The sequence below is a fragment of the Nerophis lumbriciformis genome, linkage group LG09 (assembly GCF_033978685.3).
Source record: "Nerophis lumbriciformis linkage group LG09, RoL_Nlum_v2.1, whole genome shotgun sequence".
Lineage (NCBI taxonomy): Eukaryota > Metazoa > Chordata > Actinopteri > Syngnathiformes > Syngnathidae > Nerophis > Nerophis lumbriciformis.
The window spans coordinates 45,487,501-45,513,620 of NC_084556.2; the positions used below are offsets into that span (position 1 = coordinate 45,487,501).

A 26,120-nucleotide genomic window follows, 5' to 3' on the forward strand; every position below is an offset into this window, starting at 1 on the left:
CCGTAAGTTAGCTACGGCAAGAGGTAAGGTAGCTTCTACTTCAGGAGCCAAATAGCTTTTGAATTTGTAATGCACAACACAATGCAATAGGACAACAATCTGTATTGACTGAAAAACATGAACAATCATATTACAGTCTCGCTAAAGTATTAGCCTACGTTTCATGTTTTCTTTGTACACAGCTCGCTCAACAGTGTATGTACTGTAGTTGTACGGTGATGTGCTGCATGTATCATGATCAATCAGTGGTGTGTCGTCAGGGCCAGCAAGGCCTTCTCTGCTGGCCTAACATAACCAGAAATCATGATCATAGTTAAAGATAAAAGTAATTTTTAATTTACTTTTCCTAAATATCAAAGTATTCATATTTTCTTTATGTCATATTATGCTCCTTCCAGTGATGTTGTTTTTAGTTCATAGAGTTTTTATCCAATCAGAATTCAGCTAGTTTATGTTGACATGCTGTACAAAGCCTTCAGATTCAGCAATGCGGGCGTCCGTGTGCTGAAAGTGAACGAGGACATACAGTTGATAGACAGTTGCGATAGCAATCAGATCATGCGTTGTTGTGAGTAAGGCCTTCTAGCTGGTCTAAGGCAGATATATATAGTGATGTTATGAGCTAGGTTACATAAGAACTACATTACCCAGCATGCCACAGTAGTAAAGAGCATGCGCAGTAGCCCCAGGTTGTTTAATGAGCACGCTGTGGAGTAAACTTTAAGAACTCAGCCTGCACGCCTCATCTGCATCTTTTATGATGCAAAGCCATTTTCAAGAAGGATATTTAAAGAGAAACTACATCTTGTGAGACGATGTTGGCCAACCCCGGAAGCTAGCTCAGCTGTCGATGAAATGTGAGTTCAGATATTTTATTTCATTATTTTTTCACGTTTAAAATGTTTTTTACAATTTTAATTTTGACAGTAACATACAAACCCCGTTTTCATATGAGTTGGGAAATTGTGTTAGATGTAAATATAAACGGAATACAATGATCTGCAAATCATTTTCAACCCATATTCAGTTGAATGCACTACAAAGACAAGATAATTGATGTTCAAACTCATAAACTTTTGTTTTTTTTTGCAAATAATAGTTAACTTAGAATTTCATGGCTGTAACACGTGCCAAAGTAGTTGGGAAAGGGCATGTTCACCACTGTGTTACATGGCCTTTCCTTTTAACAACACTCAGTAAACATTTGGGAACTGAGGAGACACATTTTTTAAGCTTCTCAGGTGGAATTATTTCCCATTCTTGCTTGATGTACAGCTTAAGTTGTTCAACAGTCCGCCGGGGGTCTCCGTTGTGGTATTTTAGGCTTCATAATGCGCCACACATTTTCAATGGGAGACAGGTCTGGACTACAGGCAGGCCAGTCTAGTACCCGCACTCTTTTACTATGAAGCCACGTTGATGTAACACGTGGCTTGGCATTGTCTTGCTGAAATAAGCAGGAGCGTCCATGGTAACGTTGCTTGGATGGCAACATATGTTGCTCCAAAACCTGTATGTACCTTTTAGCATTACTGGCGCCTTCACAGATGTGTAAGTTACCCATGTCTTGGGCACTAATACACCCCCATACCATCACAGATGCTGGCTTTTCAACTTTGCGCTTATAACAATCCGGATGGTTCTTTTCCTCTTTGGTCCAGAGGACACGACGTCCACAGTTTCCAAAAACAATTTGAAATGTGGACTCGTCAGACTACAGAACACTTTTCCACTTTGTATCAGTCCATCTTAGATGAGCTCAGGCCCAGCGAAGCCGACGGCGTTTATGGGTGTTGTTGATAAGTGGTTTTCGCCTTGCATAGGAGAGTTTTAACTTGCATTTACAGATGTAGCGACCAACTGTAGTTACTGACAGTGGGTTTCTGAAGTGTTCCTGAGCCCATGTGGTGATATCCTTTACACACTGATGTCGCTTGTTGATGCAGTACAGCCTGAGGGATCGAAGGTCACGGGCTTAGCTGCTTACGTGCAGTGATTTCTCCAGATTCTCTGAACCCTTTGATGATATTACGGACCGTAGATGGTGAAATCCCTAATTTCCTTGCAATAGCTGGTTGAGAAAGGTTTTTCTTAAACTGTTCAACAATTTGCTCACGCATTTGTTGACAAAGTGGTGACCCTCGCTCCATCCTTGTTTGTGAATGACTGAGCATTTCACGGAATCTACTTTTATACCCAATCATGGCACCCACCTGTTCCCAATTTGCCTGTTCACCTGTGGGATGTTCCAAATAAGTGTTTGATGAGCATTCCTCAACTTTATCAGTATTCATTGCCACCTTTCCCAACGTATTTGTCATGTGTTGCTGGCATCAAATTCTAAAGTTAATGATTATTTGCAAAAAAAAAAATGTTGATCAGTTTGAACATCAAATATCTTGTCTTTGTAGCATATTCAACTGAATATGGGTTGAAAATGATTTGCAAATCATTGTATTCCTATTATATTTACATCTAACACAATTTCCCAACTCATTTGGAAACAGTGTTTGTACAATGCCCAGTAGTGCGTAAATGTGTTCCTGTATAGAATTTCTCCAGCATTGGTCATGTGGTGACATCAATGATGATATTTTGAGAGGTAATTATTGAAGTCCGACATCACTGAAGGCCTAGGTGGGAAACGCACGGCCCGCCACTGTGATCAATATTATAGTGACATACTCGATGGTTAGTTGTAGTTTCCAGTGGATGTGGGTAAGCGATCCACATATTTTTTGGCATACCTTGGCTCAAAGTGTGACTCAGTCACTCCAACCTCACAATATAACATTGTAACTTTTGTTCTAACTTCAGGAATTTAAGGCCGCAAATAATCCTCGAAAAGTCTTGGAAGAACTGCATGATGATATACTGCATGCCCATTGTTTGTATATAGTATACATTTACAGTATATGAATATTCTTCTCATCTTCCCTGTAAGAGTACAAGCTCCCCTCAGCTTATCTGGAATTAACTAAAAAAATGTGCTATGGTTTTGTAGGGAATGAAATGAGTTAAATGTTATTAGTGCTATCACAGCACAGGGCATGTGGGGCTTCGGGTCTGTTCTCTCTCCAGATTTTGGTTCTCTCTCCAGCTATTGCTCATTTGTGTTCGACCACACACACACACATTTACACATTCATGCACACGCCGGGACACTTACACAGAACCATCAGGCGCTCCCAAAGCGGCGATTCTCTTATCACGCTTAGCACTCTGGCGCCTTTACCCATCATGCAATTCTCTCAAGGAATAGGATGCCTTTCACGCTACTAATGGCTGCTGAAAAGGGAACATTTTCATTTTAATTATCTGCTCTCCTGTAGCGTTTCTGTCGCTATTCCCTTGCTTTCAGTCGCACCAAATTATATCTACTACCTGAAGGGAGTCAGGGGGACGCATCATGTCTGCATGGGTCTCTACACCCTTTTATGTGGGAGGGAAAAAGGTGTCATCATCATCTTTCCAAGCTCTTTGTGCATGCGGTGCATCACTTTACTTTCCCATTAAGTGGCTGAGCTTTACTGCGTGGTCCCATAAAGCTTTTTTCATGGTGTTTGGTGGACATCAATCACACACTTGGACATGGAATAGACGCCCCACCTCCCACGAGTCTCTCATTGTTCTCCAAATTTTAAAGAGGCTCAGATGCTCGCGGACTGGCGCGTCGTCCTCTTTATTCTCGTCATTTCGCTGCATCCCCAACTGAGTGTGTAGATAATGACACTTGCGGAGCTGACGCAGCATGTGGTGTCTGCTCGGAGAGGATAGTGGCTCCATTTGGACTTCTGGAAGAGGCTTTTGTCCCCTGTTCTCTTTTTCACGAGCCGCGAGTAGCTCCACATTGAAGCATCAGATGGCCTTTTTAATTGGCAAGCGTCATGGCGGCCATTGAGGCGAGGAAATCAAGACAGACTGCACAGCTCCTGCCAGTTCTCACATATTTATGAGCTGAGTTCCGCAGGATGCTAACCTGACTCTCGCCAGATCCGTGTAGTTCGCTGAGCTCCACACAAGAATCTGGGATCGAGGGCAATGCAAACCTGCAAAGTTGGTACAAAATGCGGCTGCTAGACTTTTGACAAGAATAAGAAAGTTTGATCATATTATGCCTATACTGGCTCACCTGCACTGGCTTCCTGTGCACTTAAGATGTGACTTTAAGGTTTTACCTCTTACGTATAAAATACTACACGGTCTAGCTCCATCCTATCTTGCTGATTGTATTGTACCATATGTTCCGGCAAGAAATCTGCGTTCAAAGAACTCCGGCTTATTAGTGATTCCCAGAGCCCCAAAAAAGTCTGCGGGATATAGAGCGTTTTCTATTCGGGCTCCAATACTCTGTAATGCCCTCCCGGTAACAGTTAGAGATGCTACCTCAGTAGAAGCATTTAAGTCCCATCTTAAAACTCATTTGTATACTCTAGCCTTTAAAGGGGAACATTATCACAATTTCAGAAGGGTTAAAACCATTAAAAATCAGTTCCCAGTGGCTTATTTTATTTTTCAAAGTTTTTTTCAAAATTTTACCCATCACGCAATATCCCTAAAAAAAGCTTCAAAGTGCCTGATTTTAACCATCGTTATATACACCCGTCCATTTTCCTGTGACGTCACACAGTGATGCCAATACAAACAAACATGTCGGATAGAACAGCAAATTAAAGCGACATTAGCTCGGATTCAGACTCGGATTTCAGCGGCTTAAGCGATTCAACAGATTACGCATGTATTGAAACGGATGATTGTATAGTGTGGAGGCAGGTAGCGAAAACGAAAATGAAGAAGAAACTGAAGCTATTGAGCCATATCGGTTTGAACCGTATGCAAGCGAAACCGACGAAAACGACACGACAGCCAGCGACACGGGAGAAAACGAGGACAAATTCGGTGATCGCCTTCTAACCAACGATTGGTATGTGTTTGTTTGGCATTAAAGGAAACTAACAACTATGAACTAGGTTTACAACATATGAAATACATTTGGCAACAACATGCACTTTGAGAGTGCAGACAGCCCAGTTTTCATCAATTAATATATTCTGTAGACATACCCTCATCCGCTCTCTTTTCCTGGGAGTCTGGCGGCAGATTTCTTTGACTTTATCGTTGGAAATGCATCTGCTTTGAGTGTCGCAGGATATCCACACATTCTTGCCATCTCTGTCGTAACATAGCTTTCGTCGGTAAAGTGTGCGGAACAAACGTCCAATTTCTTGCCACTTTCGCATCTTTGGGCCACTGGTGCAACTTGAATCCGTCCCTGTTCGTGTTGTTACACCCTCCGACAATACACCGACGAGGCATGATGTCTCCAAGGTACGGAAAACAGTCGAAAAAACGGAAAATAACAGAGCTGATTTGACTCGGTGTTTGTAATGTGTTTGCGGAAATGGCGGATTGCTTCCCTCATCGCTCCGAGAGCGAAAAATAGAAAGGCGTTTAATTCGCCAAAATTCACCCATTTAGAGTTCAGAAATCGGTTAAAAAAATATATGGTCTTTTTTCTGCAACATCAAGGTATATATTGATGCTTACATAGGTCTGGTGATAATGTTCCCCTTTTAGACCAGTTGATCTGCCGTTTCTTTTCTGCTCTGCCCCTCTCTCCTTCGTGGAGAGGGAGCCAGATGAGGCGCTATCTGTCCAAAGTTGGGACCCAGGGTGGACCACTCATCTGTGCATCAGTTGGGGATGTCTATGCGCTGCTGACCTGTCTCCGCTCAAGATGATCTCCTGCTGGTCCCACTATGGACTGGACTCTCACACTATTGTGTTAGATCCACTATGGACTGGACTCTCACAATATTATGCTAGATCAATTCAACGTCCATTGCACCGGTCGCCGAGGGGCGGGGGGTGTCCCCACATCTGCGGCCCCCTCCAAGGATTCTCATTGCCATCCCATTGGGTTGACTTTTTTCTTGCCCTGATGTGGGATCTGAGCCAAGGATGTTGTTGTGGCTCGTGCAGCCCATTGAGACACTCGTGATTTAGGGCTATAAAAGTCAACTTCGATTGATTGACTTTGAAACTTCTTAAAGATAGCAAAAAATAATGAGCCAATCAGGATCGCCGGGCGGGATTTCATAGATGTGACGTAGCGCCGAAGCAACTGTTTGATTCAAACAACAATGACGCCACGCAGCAAGGAGTCGTGTGCTGACATTGATTCTGCTATTGCAACTGTTTTGTCCAATCTATCAATCTACTGACATTGCTGCGTTGTTTCAGTAAAAGTTCTCTAACTTTTCGCTCTGTCATTATCCAATATGTCGGCTGTTCTGTTTTGGATTTCCCAGCGTCGCTGTCATCAGTGTCACGGGTCGATTTCGATGTGAGTGGTTGAAGTAGCACGTCATTCAAGATAACGGACAAGTGGTTTATCCAATCACATACAATGATTTTTTTTACAAGGCCCCGCCTTCTGAAATACATATCCTATTGAGAAGTCCCAGATCCTTGTGTGGAGCTCTGCGAACTACAAGGATCTGGCGAGAGTCAGGTTAGCAGGATGCCTCCTCTGGCTAATGTCATACGTGAGGAGCTGCAGTGAATCGTCATGTTGTAAGCCTATGGCCTTTTCTGTGTTGCAGCTGAAACCGGGACGGAACCAGAGCAAAAACAGCGACAGTGGAGAGTCCAAGCCTTCTATGAGAAGCAGCTCCAGAGACAGGCTGACAGATGTAAGTACTTGAAAAGCTGGTTCCAAACCCAGCAGTCAAACATGGCTGTGCTGTTCGGATGTGGGTGTGCATCAGCCAAACCAAGCAGTGAAGGATGTGTGATGTGACTAAACGTCACAAACTAACTAAGGTGCCTGTGAATTAGGATATAAGGTGTCAAACTCTAAGCCCACTGATTTGATCTGGCCCAGGAAGGTATTTTTAAAAATCAAAAAAATAACATGCACCTGACCTTGATGGTGAATTTTAGCAAATAAGAATCTGTACCAAACTGTCGCATGTATCACTTACATATACTCAATATGTATTTCAAGAGCCATTAAAGGCCACAGTAGTATTAATAGGATGCATTGCACAAACTTTGGTAACACTTTAGTATGGGGTACACATTCTAAGTAACAAAGACTTAATTAAGAGTTATTTGGACACTCGGGGAACATATTGTATGTAACAAAGACTTAATTTGGAGTTATTTGGTTAGGGTTAGGGTTATAGGATTAGGGTTGTAGGGTTAGGGTTAGGGTTAGAGGGTTAGTGTTAGGTTTAGAGTTGGGGTTGGGGTTAGGGTTGTTGTATAATAAGGCCATGTAGAATAAGGCATTAATAAGTACTTATTAATGACTAAGAGCCAATATGTTACTAATGTGCATGTTAATAAGCAACTAATTAATGGTGATATGTTCCCCATACTAAAGTGTTACCCTAACTTTTTTTCATACTAAGGTTGTCAGAGGAAGCAATACATTGAATTGTATGCGACTAAAAACGACTCCACTTTAACAATTAAACTATGTACTGTATGTACGAAAGAACACATTAAAGTAGACCTACGATGAATTTCGTCTTTTCTGACTTATAAATGCTGTTTCAATGTTGGATACTCGTGTTTGTTTGTATTTGTTTATTTGAAGGACAATGTGCAGTTGCATTAAGAAGATGGCTGCATCAGATTTAGCACCATGCTAATTTCCATCTGTAGTCCTTTTATGGCGCATCTAACATCCACATTTTAATTGACACAAGATTGAAAATATGGTAACACTTTAGTATGGGGAACACGTTCACCATTAATTTGTTGCTTTTAACATGCAAATTAGTAACATATTGGCTCTTAATTAGTCATTATTAAGTACTTATTAATGCCTTATTCTGCATGGCCTTATTATACAACCAGTAAGCCATTAACTAAGAGTCTTCCCTCAATAACCTCAGAATGATTGCTTATTAGTAACCCTAACCCTTATATGTTCCCCTGGTGTCCAAATAACTGTAAATTAAGTCTCTGGTACTTTAATAAGCAACTAATAATGGTGAATATGTTCCCCATACTAAAGTGTTACCGAAAATACAGAACAATATTGAAATTACATAATGATAAGCAATTTAGAATACAAGTAAAATACATAGAGGGTATGTGAGTTACAAATTAGTGGCTGGTCAAGTTACAGTAATTTAGCAGCTTCATTTAGAGTGCAGAAGTATATAAAGTGAAGCAGTTTTTTTTTATCAAAGTCCACATAACACAGCATGCAGTGCAGTAGCCATCAGTTGGTACCCATAAGGGTATCATCCAATAGCCATATACGCTATTGGTACTGCATACGTAAACAAGAGTGCGATGTTACAAGATTGGAATGATACTCTGGTGGCCATCAGACTGCTCCCACTAGGGAGCACCAGGACTGGTGGTATTTGACTGCCTTTGAGAAGCTGTGAAAACTTGAGTTGTTCTTTAGATTGTCTGGGAGCCCTTCCCATTCGTTGATGGCTTGGTAGAAAAAGGCTGATTGGGAGAAGGCAGACTTTCCTTTTGGAACATTACAGTCACCCCTGGATACAGACCTTAACACTCTGCTTGTTAATTGCGAAAGTAGCTGTACGTATATTTTTAAGGGAGGAGGATCTGCATCATTAAGGATCGTATGTACCAGGCGGATATTGGAGTACCTGATCAAGTTTTCAAAGCTAAGTATACTGTATTTGTCAATTATGTTACAATGGTGGTATCGCCGAGGATTTTCAGTGCTTGATTATGTAAGGATCTGAGAGAAACAGTCTGTTTGGCTTGAGACCATGATGACATACAGTACAAGATATGTGATATGATCATCCATCCATCCATATAATTGCATTGCATTGAATAGAGATATAGCTGCTTCCAATGATAAGAAGCTCCCGATGTGCTGGAAGTTGGCAATGTTGTATTTCAGAACATGACATACCTTTTTAACATGCTTTTCAAATTTTAGTGTAGGATCCAGTATCACGCCTAGGTATGTATCTTCCTCAGCATTATTGATCGTGTGACTATTCACATAAATGTTTGGGAGAACGCTTTGATTTGGTTTGTTCGAAAAATACATAGCAATCCAAAATAATATGTTGCCAGAGCGTCAAATCATAAGGTTCATGCATTTTGGCGTGAGCTTGCACATAGTTTTGCAGTCTGTGACGTTAGAGAAAGGTGGACGCACTTATTTAGACATTACGTCAAGCTTTCAGCCAGAAGGGGAGACGCTCCTCATCCTCTGCTTCAGGCTTTGAGGAAACACAAAAAAAGTAGGATAAAGAAGTTTTTTCATATACCCTTGGCATGTGCGCAATTACATCGACATGCGACATGTTACTCAAAGTAGCTGCAATTTTGTCCACTCTCTGAATTGAAAGTGCAGGTGTACCTAATGTTGTGACCCGGGTAAATCTATACAATGTCTGTAGCGTTTATTTTTAAACGTGTCTGGAAAAAAAAATAGTGGCGAGGACTTCAAGGTATATATTTAAACAGTGTACATTTTCAAAAGGTAAATGATGATACTTTTGGAGAGTGTGAGGCCTGGTTTAATTTGCAATCTGTGAACGTTTTATAGACAGACTCAAAATATATATATATAAATGTATGCAATACTTACACGAAAAAAGATCCAAAACATATTATCCAGACCAAAGATTTTTGAACTGTGGTACGATAGTTGTACGCAGGCTCCATCTAGTGGTAAGCCAAAGCATGACTTCATCAAAGTACAGTGTTTTATTTTTACAGTGTTTTATTTTCCAACTGTGTTACTGTTGAAACTGTGTGTAATGTTAAAGTGGCCATTCATTTTCTACCGCTTTTCCCTTTCGATGTTGGGTTGTAGCCTCTCCTAGCTGCATTCGGACGGTAGTCGGGGTACACTTTGGACAAGTCGCCACCTCATCGCAGGGCCAACACAGATAGACAGACAACATTCACACTCACATTCACACACTAAGGCCAATACTAATACTAATACTAATACTAATACCTAATACTAATAATAATAATAAATGAGGCTAGTTTTGCTAGCTCACCATTTCCGCCCGTGCCTCGAAGCTGCTGTTTGGCTCAACGTTAGCCCGCTTGTGACGTCTCGCATCGCGCCTAGAAGACCCTAAACCTAAATGTGATGTTTAAGCCAACAAAGTTACCGTCAATGAACTCCGACGTGACTTGAGCAGTTTAGAAAGAGCGAGTGAAGTCAACATGGACGTTGTGGCCGCCATCACCAACTCAAACTGCCCGCGAAATCTGCTTTGCAACTACGGCAAGCGCGAAGGGGAAAAATAAATAATTAAAAAAAAAAGTTGATTTGAAACATATTCGCACTTATTAGTGTCGGATATGAGAAACATTGATACAACGCGATTATTACCAACTATACATGAATTTGGTTGTGATTGCAGCCTTAAAACAGTTGTGTTATTTTATAACAAAACAAGAGCAGTTCTATCTATCGTGTTTGGGGGGTGTGGGGGGGGTTTGTAATGTTACGGCGGGAAAAGTAGTAAACTAAATATAACATTGAACCATGCTTTTGAAAATGTATACATTTAAATCCTGGCAAATACTGACTTTTAACAATATAAATTGTTACTTACATGAGTTCGGTAAAGTGTTTTCCTATTGGGCTCCGTGAAGAAACGTGTCTGGGCTTGTTCAGCTGCATGCAGGTACGTGGGCGGGTCCTGACGTTTTAGGTCTGATTTAAACCTTTGAACTGAGTTTTGCTAAATCAATTTATGTTGGAAGTCCAATAAAATTAATTTTATCACATAAAAAAGTAAGTTACGAAAATATTCACACTTTTTACTTATAGATAACTCAAAAACTCTAAAAATAAAAATAAATTGATTTATTGGAATAAATATACTTTTAAAAATAAAGTCTGCCGAAGTTCTGGGTGTCCGCCTTGAAATGACACCTCACAATTTTGAATGATACAAAATTAACATTTTCATAATTGAGGGAGACATCCTGCATTGTTCAAAAAACAAGCTGAAGTCTGGTGAATCAACTTAATGAGATTAATCAATGCTATGGTGATAGCGCTGCTGCCATTTTATAGAATTTTATTCCATGGAACAATCTATAGAACTTTCAGCAGATAAAGGATAATGTCTATAGAATTTCTGTTAGACATTCTATAGAATGCCCAGTTCTATAGAACAATCTATAGACCTTTCAGCAGATAAAGTAATGTCTATAGAATTTCTGTTAGACATTCTATAGAATGCCCAGTTCTATAGAACAATCTATGGACTTTTCATCAGATAATGTAATGTCTATAGAATTTCTATAGGATATTCTATAGAATTCCCAGCTCTATAGAACAGTGAAAAGACCTTCCAGCACATGAAGCTGATGTCTATAGAATTTCTATAGAATTTTGAATACATATTCTATAGAATCTTCAGTTCTAAAGAAATTCCGACGAAATTCTATAGCGTTCTATATATTTCTATAGAGATTCTATAGAACATTTTTTGCAGGGCTAGGGCCAACTTAGTGTTGCCAATCAACCTATCCCCAGGTGCATGTCTTTGGAAGCCGTAGTACCCAAGGGGACCCCCCCGCAGTCACGAGAATAACATGCAAACTCCACACAGAAAAACCCTGAGCTTGGGACTTGTTACAGTGGCCAAAAATATTAAATACACCTGTTAAATAAAACCTCTGACTTGTTTTTAATGAATACTTAGGCCTATTATGTACGCTATTGTATTGTGTTGTTGGTCGTTATGGTGATACTTGGTGAGCCAAGTTTTTTCTGAGGTGGTACTTGGGGGAAATAAATTGACAACTACAAATCTAGACCACAAGGAAGTGTTTTAAATATAGATCAAAATCATCATCCATCCATTTTCTACCGCTTGTCCCGTTCGGGGTCGCGGGGGTGCTGGAGCCTATCTCAGCGATGTATATATATATATATATATATATATATATATATATATATATATATATATATATATATATATATATATATGTATATATATATATATATATATATATATATATGGGGACAGTGTGGCACAGTTGGGAGAAGAATGACCGTGCCAGAAACCTGAGGGTTCCTGGTTTGATCCCCACCTTCTACCAACCTCGTCACGTCCGTTGTGTCCTTGAGCAAGACACTTGCTCCTGATGGGTCGTGGTTAGGGCCTTGCATGGCAGTTCCCGCCATCAGTGTGTGTGAATGTGTGTGTGAATGGCTGAATGTGGAAATAGAGTCAAAGCGCTTTGAGTACCTTGAAGGTAGAAAAGCGCTATACAAGTATAACCCATTTACCATTTATATATGACATGATAACAAGAGACATGCATTTTCCCATTAAGAAACAACATACCCCAATCCATACTTATATGAACACAGTCTGAGCAACTAAAATATACAATTGTGAACATTGAACCTGCACACTGTGCTCTCTTAGTGTTTCTCAGTGATTGTTCTATACTCAGAGGAAAAAAGACGGAGGTGTTTTTTCAATGCATTCAAGGGCTGCTGAACAGAGTAGGACAACACCTGCCAGAAATAATAAATGATAAAAATATATTTTATTGTATTATGCATTCTTCATTTACATAAATATTAAAGTGCTACAGTGCACTTTAATATGTCATTTACATAAAACGGATAAAATACTAAGACTGAAACACTGGTATTGAAGGATAAGAAATACAAAACATGCAAAATAGTTCTAACAGTGTGTCTATTTATTTCAGTTATTTAAAAAAAACAATTACTTTGTCAAAAGGTTTCAGTGCGTGTATTTGTACTTTTTGAGTAAATTCAACGCGATAATAATAACAGTGATTACCGTGATAATGTTGGTCACAATAACCTTCATATGAAATGTTTAAATCGTTACATCCCTAATATAGTACTATTGGACTGCATTGTAATTGCATTAACTTTGCTTTGTTGTTCAGTTCACCACAAGTGGCTTGTGCTGCTTCTTGAACGTACGTAACTATAGTAACACAAATGTGTTTGTTACTGCGGATGTCAGACAGACAAAAAGGTACGTTTTAATCAACTGTGATTGATTTTCTCTCAGGTACTTTTTGCTCATTTCAGTCTTTGTGCCCTTCTGGAGCACTTCACAAGCACCACTCTTACACACAAAAATACTAAGTCCTTGTTCATTGTGGGAACAAGACGGCAGTGGCAGAATGAACTTGCACACACTCACATATGTGCGCCTGCAAGCACACACACATTTACTTTGATTTTTCGTGTAGAGTTTACAGCGTGACATTTAGACATCAGATCTTACTTAAAGGGGATGTATGATGCAAAACCAACTTTTTTTTTTTAACCTATTTGTACCTGCTGTTGTGTTGAAATGAAACCATGAGATATGTATAAAACAATCTTGCCCTCCTACTAGGGTTGCAAAATTCCGGGAATATTCAAAGTTGGAAACTTTCCATGGGAATATATGGGAATTAACGGGAATTTAATGGGAATAAACATTGAATGCAATATGCTAGATTTTGCAACATGATTATTAGCTAAAACAACCTGATTTAATACAAATTCAGTTGAATTTCAACCCTATACTGTGCATTCCTCCATCACAGGGCCGGCCCGTGGCATAGGCCGTATAGGCAAATGCTAAGGGCGCCGTCCATCAGGGGGCGCCATGCCAGTGCCACAAATGTTGGAGTAAAAAAAAAAAAAAAAAGTTGTTACTATTATTTCTAAATACAAAAAAATAATCTCACGTTAATTAAAATGCAAAGTAAAGCCTATTTAATAGAAATATTATTTGTTACAACATTACGCCCCCCCTCCTCCCCCCGCACGGTGCGCCCCCTCCCTTCCCGTATCATGACTCTTTTTGGACGTCACCACATCAAAAAATCAACACAAGATGTCAAAACGGCCAAAACTGTCAGGTGCCCAGGGAAGAAAAAAGAGAAAAGAAGAGGAGAAACGAGAAAAGACAGAGGTAGCAGGTAGGTAACGTACGTTAGCCTACATGAAATTATTTGTCTGTTACAGAATGTGATAGTAACCTGGCTTTTTAGCATTAAGCTAATGTTACATGATTCGGCAATTGCTAATCAATACATAGCTAGTTCTGTTTTAACGTCGGGTTAATATTGTGGAGGGGGCTAAATTGTTATGGAAAATAATAATGTAACGTTAGGTAATTACAGTACTCCCACCTTACATTCCTCAGGGACATTTGTATTAGATCTTTTAAGCAGGTGTTTTTTGTTTACATTATTGCCTTCTGGTTAGCTAATGTTTGCCCTGCAGGTAATAGTCACTTTTCCACCCCTTTATATATTAGGTATAGTTGTAAGTAAAAAAAAAGGTCAAAGACAAAGCTATTCGGGTTCTTGTGGGGGGGGGGGGGGGGGGGGGGGCACCTAAAATCTTGCCTAGGGCGCCAGATTGATTAGGGCCGGGCCTGCTCCATCACATGTGCAGAGCATATCTTCCATCACATGCCAAGATAACTCCCAGCATGCTACACACTACAGCAGGGCTATTGAGGACACACTAGTATTTGAGCCCAAGGACTTCATCCAGGCAGGTAAATGTCGATGATATTACTGGGGTAAATATATTTGATATATGGTATTTAAGTTTAATAGAGGTGTAATTGCTTGTTACTGTATGACTGTAGACTACTCCAGCAGACTTCCACTCAATCCAGCTAGCTGTTCCTGTACTTGTTAAATGATTTTGGGGCCAAACATTTTCTAGCTAGCTAGGTTTATGTACCACCACAGTCTCATAATGAACCACAACTATTTCTCCATTAGCCGTGATGCTAATTGTCTCCATTTTAAATCACATTAATTTATGCTAACAACGTTAGCGATCCGAATTTACCTTTTTTATGATCTGTAAAGTTCAACTAGCAAATACTAAATCAAAACGTATGGTTTCCTTTGCCTTCTGTTCTGCTAGCCATTCTGTTGCCATACAAGAATGTAGGTTATAGTTTGATTTAGCATGCTGATTGAGTGTTCATTTATTCATCTAGCCTATTTCTATTCAATTGTCCATCAGCAAAATATTTTTAAAGACTACTCCAATTGTTTAGCTGACTATTTATATCTGTGTGTGGCATTGCATTAGTGTTTTACAAGCTTCTCATCGTATTCTATAGAATAAGATGGACGGTGTCCTACTTTGAATAATCGAAAAATGGTCAAAATTTCCCAACTTCCCGAGCTTAACTTCCCGTGGTAAATTTCCGGAAACTTTCCACCCCTTTGCAACCCTACCTCTTACATATTTCCTCCAAATGTCCGTATATGCTATAGATTAGATTACCCGAAAAGCTTTGCGCAAGTCCGCCATTGTAGTCCGACATTGTAGTGAATAAGTTCCTTCTTTTTCCCTGTCCTTTTGTTGTGGGGCAGACTGGTTCGTACATGCACATGAATCCTCAGCTCTTGCCATTTCTAATACTTAGTAGTGTATAGTACAAACTTAGTGAGTAGACTCAATATGGAAGTGCTAAAAACTAAAACATGGCTGACCGGGAGAAAATGCAGTCGAAGTGGAGGCACGTAAATAAGACCGCCCAGAAAATGGCGCATCATGAAGAGATGGTCGGACAGCGACATGAATATTTTTCGTAAAGCATAATCTTTACAACATTTTGACCAAATAACCACCACTACATTTTGGAAGGAAGGGTTTTAAATATACAAAAAAAACATAAAAAAGACATTCACAATGGGTGCAGAACCGATTCTGCATGTGGTTTCACAACGCTTGACTGGGTATGATTTGTATCTATTTATTTTAACATGTCTTCCATCCATCCATCCATCCATCCATCTTCTTCCGCTTATCCGAGGTCGGCGCCTAGAAATTCTGTCCATAAAAGTTATGAACAGAACATGTCTTGTTCATGGCAAATCATATTGCTGATGTAGATGCCCATATCTGCTGTACATAATTATATTACAAGAGAGAAGTGTGGGGTACTTCTCTTGTTGCCCTTTTTGTATTTGACTTTGCTAAATGGATTTATTTAATGTTTGACGCAGGCGGACCGTAGCAGGAGGGAATAGAAAGAGGAAAAAAAATAAGACAGAGAGAGACAACAACAACAACAGTTCGAACAACATCAGCAAATATGATATATACAAATATGACGCCAAAAATTAAAGCAAAGAACCAGTTAATGAAGCAGATAGTCATAAAACAAAAATGACAAATATTATTGCACTACAAAGGGAGCTATGCAAATAACACTATTGATCATGAATAATAAAAATGACCTATATTATTAACATTACAATCGCTTCAAAATCAAACAATACACCAAATGTAATAAAGATTTAAGTTACAAAAGAAAGCAGATAAAGAGGGGGGAGGAGCGCACTATATATAAACCTTTTACATTGTTATGATAAAAATAGGTTAAGCTTTAGCAGTGCGCCTTGTTTCTACCCAGTTTCCCCTAGGGCAGGGGTCGGCAACCCTAAATGTTGAAAGAGCCATATTGGACCAAAAAAACAAAAACAAATCTGTCTGGAGCCGCAAAAAATTAAAAGCCATATTACATACAGATGTGTCAAGAGCTATACATTGAATTAAGAGGACTTAAAGGAAACTAAATGACCTCAAATATACCTACAAATGAGGCATAATGATGCAATATGTACATATAGCTAGCCTAAATAGCATGTTAGCATCGATTAGCTTGCAGTCATGCAGTGACCAAATATGTCTGATTAGCGCTCCACACAAGTCAATAACATCAACTAAACTCACCTTTGTGCATTCACGCACAACGTTAAAAGTTTGGTGAACAAAATGAGACAGAAAGAGAAGTGGCATAAACACGTCCTAGAAAGTCGGAGAAAGTTATACATACATGTAAACAAACTACGGTGAGTTCAAGGACCGCCAAAATTAGTAGGACAAAACCGCGCTCGCCAAATACTCGAATCAGTGAAGCATGTTTAATATAAACAGTGTGCTTTATAACAATTAGGGAGGTTTGTGTCATGTTTGTCCTTCTACAGAAACCATATTAAAACAAAAAATATATTTTTTTCCCCTCATCTTTTTTTCATTTTTCATACATTTTTGAAAAAGCTCCCGAGAGCCACTAGGGCGGCGCTAAAGAGCCACATGCGGCTTTAGAGCCGCGGGTTGCCGACCCCCGCCCTAGAGGAGCGGATAGCAACGTTGATATGTTTGCTAAAACGTGATTGTATGTATGTACGAATGTGTGTGTGGGTGTATGAACCGTGTGTGTGTGTGTGTGTGTGTGTGTGTGTGCGTATGTACCTTTGTATGATTGAATATGTCTGTATGTATGCGTGTGTATGTGTGTACTGTATGTATGTATGTATGTATGTACAATATATTTGTCTCCCAGTATGTGCGGGAGCCAAAGTACGGCCACAGCCACCCAGAAAGCCCAACCCAAAACAGCAAGTGCGGTGCCCAAGGAACAAGGGATGCAGGCATGCCAACCAGCGACTGGAACCCCAGGACCGGGCCCACTGAGCCGTCGGGCGGGCCAGCCGCAGGCCGTAGACCGATGCACCCGGTGGAGGACAAGGCACGGGAGAAGCAGGAGACGACCAGGCCCAGCGAGAGATCACACCTCACGTGGGCAGAAAGACCCCCAAGGGGCCGGGAGACTCCCCGCAGCCTTCCCAATAGAGACAGAACCCAACCCACCGCCACCGGCCATCCCCAGGCGCAAAACTCCGCTCACAGATAGAGCACGCCTCACCCTCACACCATCAGGGAGGCCCTGGCACGGAGCCTCTGCTGGTCAAGAAGGCTCCCACCCATGCATGTGTTGTGGGAGTGTAAAAGGCCCCCATAGTGTCTATTGTGTAGTTAAAATTAGGAGGTCAGCCTTCAGAGCTGACCTCAAGTCTCTGTTGATGTGTGTGCTGTAGCATGAGGGAGATATGCATATGGGTGGGGACTAATGATGCCATTAAAATTGGGGCATGAAATTACATAAGTTATTTGATGTTGACAACATGAATTGAAATGATGTGTGTTGGTTTCTATCAGTGTGCAAAGTCATGTTCCTGCAGCACACATGAAATGTCTTAGTTCATTGTGAGGTCGTGAGGTCATAAAAACAAGCTACATTTTCACCTCCTCTGTTTGTGGGGGCACTGTAGATATTTCACTCGATTACTTGATCTTAAAAAGTATTTACATTCGAGTGTTCCTTTTTTTGTTTTATTCAACATGAATTTAGATTTGACAACTTTGGCGAACCACGCTGTAATATCATTTAATAATGTTATGAAGTCTAATAGCAATAATGCACTGGATTTCACTTGTTGTCTTGTTTGCAAAATCATCTTTCGACTATATTCAGAATTACATCACTACACAGTTTTAGTAGCTAAACTATAAACTCTACATTCCTCATCCACAAGAGTTGAGCATTTTATTTGGCTTTTTGTTATGTCACCACAGATTGTAATTTTCAAAGAGGAAATTGATTTATTGCCATATGTGAAATAGGCTCCTCAATACAATTTCAGCAATATCGTTTAAAAAAATATAAACACTTATTATTTCAGCAATACTTACCTAAAACACTTTGTAAACATCTTCCATCTACCTCTTTATTTCATGTAAGTTTTGCTTTATCGTCATAGTATTTTTTTTTGATTGGAAGGTACATCATTCATATCCTCTGCAAGCCATAAGAAGAACAAAAGCAAGCTCACTCATTTATGTTTATGTATATTACATCATATTTACACTATGACGAGGGGTTTAAAATCTCAGTACAGTCCTGTGACCTAAATTATATATGTTGTAATGTTATTTGTAGAGGTGCCTCGATCCAATATTGATGGCAGCAAAAAAAAAAAAAAAAAGTATCAGATGATACAGCATGTGCCATCCATCCATCCATCCATCTTCTTCCGCTTATCCGAGGTCGGGTCGCGGGGGCAGCAGCTTAAGCAGGGAAGCCCAGACTTCCCTCTCCCCAGCCACTTCGTCCAGCTCCTCCCGGGGGATCCCGAGGCGTTCCCAGGCCAGCCGGGAGAGATAGTCTTCCCAGCGTGTCCTGGGTCTTCCCCGTGGCCTCCTACCGGTCGGACGTGCCCGAAACACCTTCCTAGGGAGGCGTTCGGGTGGAATTCTGACCAGATGCCCGAACCACCTCATCTGGCTCCTCTCGATGTGGAGGAGCAGCGGCTTTACTTTGAGCTCCCCCCGAATGACAGAGCTTCTCACCCTATCTCTAAGGGAGAGCCCCGCCACTCGGCGGAGGAAACTCATATCGGCCGCTTGTACCCGTGATCTTGTCCTTTCGGTCATAACCCAAAGCTCATGACCATAGGTGAGGATGGGAACGTAGATCGACCGGTAAATCGAGAGCTTTGCCTTCCGGCTCAGCTCCTTCTTGACCACAACGGATCGATACAGCGTCCGCATTACTGAAGATGCCGCACCGATCCGCCTGTCGATCTCACGATCCACTCTTCCCCCACTCGTGAACAAGACTCCGAGGTACTTGAACTCCTCCACTTGGGGCAAGATCTCCTCCCCAACCCGGAGATGGCACTCCACCCTTTTCCGGGAGAGAACCATGGACTCGGACTTGGAGGTGCTGATTCCCATCCCAGTCGCTTCACACTCGGCTGCGAACCGATCCAGCGAGAGCTGAAGATCTTGGCCAGAAGAAGCCATCAGGACCACATCATCTGCAAATAGCAGAGACCTAATCCTGCAGCCACCAAACCAGATCCCCTCAATGCCCTGACTGCGCCTAGAAATTCTGTCCATAAAGGTTATGAACAGAATCGGTGACAAAGGGCAGCCTTGGCGGAGTCCAACCCTCACTGGAAACGTGTCCGACTTACTGCCGGCAATGCGGACCAAGCTCTGGCACTGATTATATAGGGAGCGAACTGCCACAATAAGACAGTCCGATACCCCATACTCTCTGAGCACTCCCCACAGGACTTCCCGGGGTACACGGTCGAATGCCTTCTCCAAGTCCACAAAGCACATGTAGACTGGTTGGGCAAACTCCCATGCACCCTCAAGGACCCTGCCGAGAGTATAGAGCTGGTCCACAGTTCCACGACCAGGACGAAAACCACACTGTTCCTCCTGAATCCGAGGTTCGACTATCCGGCGTAGCCTCCTCTCCAGTACACCTGAATAGACCTTACCGGGAAGACTGAGGAGTGTGATCCCACGATAGTTGGAACACACCCTCCGGTTCCCCTTCTTAAAGAGAGGAACCACCACCCCGGTCTGCCAATCCAGAGGTACCGCCCCCGATGTCCACGCGATGTTGCAGAGTCTTGTCAACCAAGACAGCCCCACAACATCCAGAGCCTTAAGGAACTCCGGGCGGATCTCATCCACCCCCGGGGCCTTGCCACCGAGGAGCTTTTTAACTACCTCGGCAACCTCAGCCCCAGAAATAGGAGAGCCCACCACAGATTCCCCAGGCCCTGCTTCCTCATAGGAAGACGTGCTGGTAGGATTGAGGAGGTCTTCGAAGTATTCCCTCCACCGATCCACAACATCCGCAGTCGAGGTCAGCAGAGCACCATCCCCACCATACACGGTGTTGACACTGCACTGCTTCCCCTTCCTGAGGCGGCGGATGGTGGTCCAGAATTGCTTCGAAGCCTGCCGGAAGTCTTTTTCCATGGCCTCCCCGAACTCCTCCCATGTCCGAGTTTTTGCCTCCGCGACCGCTGAAGCCGCACACCGCTTGGCCTGTCGGTACCTGTCTGCTGCCTCAGGAGTCCCATGAGCCAAAAGAACCCGATAGGACTCCTTCTTCAGCCTGACGGCATCCCTCACCCCCGGCGTCCACCAACGGGTTCTAGGATTACCGCCACGACAGGCACCAACTACCTTGCGGCCACAGCTCCAATCGGCCGCCTCGACAACAGAGGTACGGAACATCGTCCACTCGAACTCAATGTCCAGCACCTCCCTCGTGACATGTTCAAAGTTCTTCCGGAGGTGGGAATTGAAACTCTCTCTACAGCATGTGCTTGCATGTAAAATGTGTGATATGATGTCCGATACAGGCAGGCCTGTTAACATCTAAATGTCCTCCAATATGCACACAAGTTTGGTCTTTTCTTGTACAAAACCCAAAACCGGTGAAGTTGGCACGTTGTGTAATTCGTAAATACAAACAGAATACAATGATTTGAAAATAATTTTCAACTTATATTCAGTTGAATGCAAATACAAGATATTTAATGTTAGAACTGAGAAATATTGTTTTTATCGTTTTTTTTTTTTTTTTACAAAATAATCATTAACTTAGAATTTAATGGCAGCAACACATTGCAAACACGTTGGCACATGGGCATTTTTACCACTGTGTTACATGGCCTTTCCTTTTAACAACACTCAGTAAACGTTTGGGAACTGAGGAGACACATTTTTGAAGCTTTTCAGGTGAAATTATTTCCCATTCTTGCTTGATGTACAGCTTAAGTTGTTCAACAGTCCGGGGGTCTCCGTTGTGGTATTTTAGGCTTCATAATGCACCACACATTTTCAATGGGAGACAGGTCTGGACTGCAGACAGACCAGTCTAGTACCCGCACTCTTTTACTATGAAGCCACGCTGTTGTAACACGTGGCTTGGCATTGTCTTGCTGAAATAAGCAGGGGTGTCCATGATAACGTTGCTTGGATGGCAACATATGTTGCTTTAAAACCTGTATGTACCTTTCAGCATTAATGGCGCCTTCACAGATGTGTAAGTTACCCATGTCTTGGGCACTAATACACCCCCATACCATCACAGATGCTGGCTTTTGAACTTTGCGCCTATAACAACCCAGATGTTTTTTTTCCCCTCTTTGTTCCGGAGGACACAACGTCCACAGTTTCCAAAAACAATTTGAAATGTGGACTCGTCAGACAACAGAACACTTTTACACTTTGCATCAGTCCGTCTTAGATGAGCTAGGACTCAGCGAAGCCGGCGGCGTTTCTGGGTGTTGTTGATAAATGGCTTTTGCTTTGCATAGTGGAGTTTTAACTTGCACTTGCAGATGTAGCGACAAACTGTGGTTACTGACAGTGATTTTCTGAAGTATTCCTGAGCCCATGTAGTGATATCCTTTACACACTGATGTCACTTTTTGATGCAGTACCGCCTGAGGGATCCAAGGTCACGGGCATTCAATTTTAGGTGCAGTGATTTCTCCAGGTTCTCCGAACCTTTTGATGAGTTGGTGAAATCCCTAAATTCCTTGCAATAGCTCGTTGAGAAATGTTGTTCTTAAACTGTTCGACAATTTGCTCACGCATTTGTTCACAAAGTGGTAACCCTCGCCCCATCCTTGTTTGTGAATGACTGAGCATTTCATGGAAGCTGCTTTTCTACCCAATCATGGCACACACCTGTTCCCAATTAGCCTGTTTACCTGTGGGATGTTCCAAATAAGTGTTTGATGAGCATTCCTTAACTTCCTCAGTCTTTTTTGCCACTTGTGCCATCTTTGTATTCTGTTTTTATTTACGATTTACAAAATGTGTCAACTTTACTGGTTTTGGGGTTTGTATTACAAGTTTGTCATAGTGTAAGGAAGACATTATTTGTTTCATGTAGGATTAGCATCAATGTATAATAGTAATAATAATAATACATCATTATTATAACATTAGTAGTGCATCTACTGGGAAATAACCTTCCTCTGTAAAAGCCAGGGACACTTCTGTTTTGAACTTTAATCAAGGGTCCTTGAATGCAACACAGTTATCTGCTATAAGATGCAACGGCAAAACTTAAACATAACTTTGTCTGATGCTGCCACAAATTGATTTAATAGTATTCTTACTAATGCTGTCAAACAATTCATTTTTTTACTTAGATTAATCATGATTAACCATTAGTTATTACTTGCTTGCATAATTCATATTAACTCAAAAAAAGACCCTAATATTCGGACACCAATGCAATTTTATTGTCAGAATGTCATCCAGGATTTTTTTTAAGGTTATAAGAAACGCACATCATTTTTTTTTTCTCAAACTTGGTAACAAATTCATCTGAAGTTCTGTCAGGGTTTATTTTGAAGGGAAATTTGCCACTGAACACTGACATATGCATTGACCTGACCACTAACTATATAACACGATTATACCTTCAGGTAACCATCCGTAGAGGAGCATGTGCGGTCAAAATAAATTGCAAGATTAATCTGAACAAATCCATGATTAATGCGATAATTTTCGTGATTAATCCAACGTGCTATTTTTGACAACCTTAATTCTTACCTTTCTTCTTTCACGTCTTCCTGGTTCCCAAACATTGGCGCTGTTTATGAATGCATAAATGTGAGCTTTGATGGTGTTATGACATCTGTTGTGAGTGAACAGTGGAGTTTTCCTATGCTCGGTCCTTCGCTACCAGGAGGAATTAACCATTTTGTATTTTTGCAAGGATGCGTAGGTTGTAGGGTTGTACGGTCTACCGGTATTAGTATAGTACCGCAATACTAATGAATAATTTCCGGTACTATACCGTCTTTGAAACTTACCGGTCCCGCACCCCCCCTCACCCGCGTCGAAGTCCCGTCGTGACATTGCTGGTTTTACGAGCAGAGGAGCATGTTCGGCAGCGCACAATCACAGAGTACTTACAAACAGACACAGTGTGTGGACAGAAAAGGGAGAACGGATGCATTTTGGCTTAAAAACTAACGATAAAGGTGAAGTTATAACACTGAAACGCCCTCAGGAAGAGGTGCTTTAAGACATGGCTAGCTAGCTAGCGGCTAACATCCATCCACCGTTGGCAGTGTTTTAGCTACTTCTAAGTCACTAATCCTCGTTTCCATGGCGACAAATAAAGTATGTTTCTTACAAATATCATCCCTGCAGGACGAGGAATAGCTAAACATGTTTCACTACACACCGTAGCTCACCAGCGTCACGATGTAAACAAACGCCATGGGTGGATCTACACTTGACATCCACTGTAATGATATCAAGTACAGGAGCGTATCTAGTCGATACTACTATGATTATGTCAACATTTTTTGGCATCACAACATCTTTCATTTAAAAAAAAAATATATATAATGTTTATAAAGTCAGGAAATATGTCCCTGGACACATGAGGACTTTGAATATGACCAATGTATGATCCTGTAACTACTTGGTATCGGACTGATACCCAAATGTGTAGTATCATCCAAAACGAATGTAAAGTATCAAACAACAGAAGAATAAATGATTATTACATTTTAACAGAAGTGTTGACAGAACATGTTAAAAGAGAAAGTAAGCAGATATTAACAGTAAATGAACAAGTAGATTAATAATTAATTTTCTACCACTTGTCCTTAATAATGTTGACAGAATAATAGAATGGAAAATGACACAATAAGTTACCGTATTTTCCGCACTATAAGGCGCACCGGATTATAAGGCGCACCTTCAATGAATGGCTTATTTTAAAACTTTGTTCATATATAAGGTGCACCACATTATAAGGCGCATAGAATAGACGCTACAGTAGAGGCTGGGGTTGCGAGACCTGTTGTGGCTCAATATTGGTCCATATATAAGGCGCACCGGATTATAAGGCGCACTGTCAGCTTTTGAGAAAATTTGAGGTTTTTAGGTGCGCCTTATAGTGTGGAAAATACAGTACTGCATACGTCAGCAGACTAATTAGGAGCCTTTGTTTGCTTACTTACTACTAAAAGACAAGTTGTCTAGTATGTTCACTAGAATAGATTGACTATTTTATTTAAGGACTTAACTGCAATAAGATTCAAGATGATTTATTGTCAATTCTTAACATGCACAAGACACATAAGAACTGAAAACTATATTTTTGGCACAGTCCCACTCAGAGCAGACATACGTTACAGGGAAACAAAACAAGACCGCCGACGGAGCAGACATTTTTACGGAGCTCCTTAAAAAAATGTGAGAAAAAGGTGATATTGGGGAAGGGGGGAGAGTAAAAAAATATCAGTCAAAGGCTGGATCCGCAAGAGGGGGTCCAGACTGAGTTCAAGGGAAAAAAACTCATTTGCTATGCAAACATAAACACGTTACATTTAGTCACAACAAACTCGCAACAGAGGGAGGGGGAGTTGGAGCAAACAAGCGGTGGTGAAGGCGGTGGTTGGGGAAGGGGCGGGTGCGTGCGTGTATGCCCAATCAACTTGGGTGTGATGTTGAAGTGTTTTTGTGGACTGGGGCCGATCTCAAAGTTCGACACCAGGTGCTTGTTGTGAAAAAGGGAGGTCAAAAGCGTCCATCGTTGAGGTGTCCTCGATGGTGTTTTTCAGAGCAGCCTGTTCCTGATAACACAGCGTCAAGGCCATTCGAGGGAGTCAAATCGTAGATTAGGATGTTGTTTTTCTTCGAGCAGTCAGAAAACAATGACTTGCCTGCCCTATTGTCCATGCTGGTTTTCTCTCAAATTCAATTCAATTCTCCTTCTCAGCAAACTTCTCCAAGATGTGATCCATCTTGCGATTCAGATCAGAAATCGCCGCAGTCTGTGTTCCCACAGCCTTGCCCAATCCTTCCATTGCAACGAAAAGCCTTTGGGCTCCTTGAGTGGCTGCCATCGTCTTCCGAATTTGACGATACACCAGAGCAATGCCCAGCCCCGTGATCAAGGTTCCAAATAGGTAGATGTCTTCCACGTCCTTGATTGAAAGGACTGAGAGGCACATGATTCTCCATTTATCCCAGGAGTCTCTCACGTACCCCGCAGCAATGGTTCCATCAGGGCAGCCAGGCTCCCCCGAACCTCTGTTCCTTGTCGAAAATAAAATAAGAAACATATGTTTAATGTACCCTAAGATTTGTTGTTAAAATAAAGCCAATAATGCCATTTTTTTGTCGTCCCCTTTATTTAGAAAAGTACCAAAATAATTTTAGTACCAGTACCAACATATTAGTATCGTTACAACACTAGTAGGCTGTGTTACATATTTGATCCAAACAACATAATTATTGAACTTTGACAACAAAATGTGTTGTATCTTAACTTGTATGGTGTGGTCTTGCATAACTGATGGATTTCATTGAGAGAAAAAAAAAAAAATCTTAACAAAAGCACAAACCATACTTGCCAACCCTCCCGGATTTCCCGGGAGACTCCCGAAATTCAGCGCCTCTCCCGAAA

The 26,120-nt window shown here is 41.3% G+C and overlaps 1 protein-coding gene across 1 annotated transcript in view; it reads left to right on the top strand.

The window, feature by feature from the left end:
- The window catches only part of LOC140679037 (autism susceptibility gene 2 protein homolog), a 671,928-nt gene that overhangs the window by 319,248 nt on the left and 326,560 nt on the right, over positions 1–26,120 (top strand). Inside the window, exon 4 of the mRNA XM_072913860.1 lies at positions 6,606–6,695. Coding sequence (XP_072769961.1) covers positions 6,606–6,695 — 90 coding nt within the window. The remainder of the gene's footprint in view (positions 1–6,605; positions 6,696–26,120) is intronic.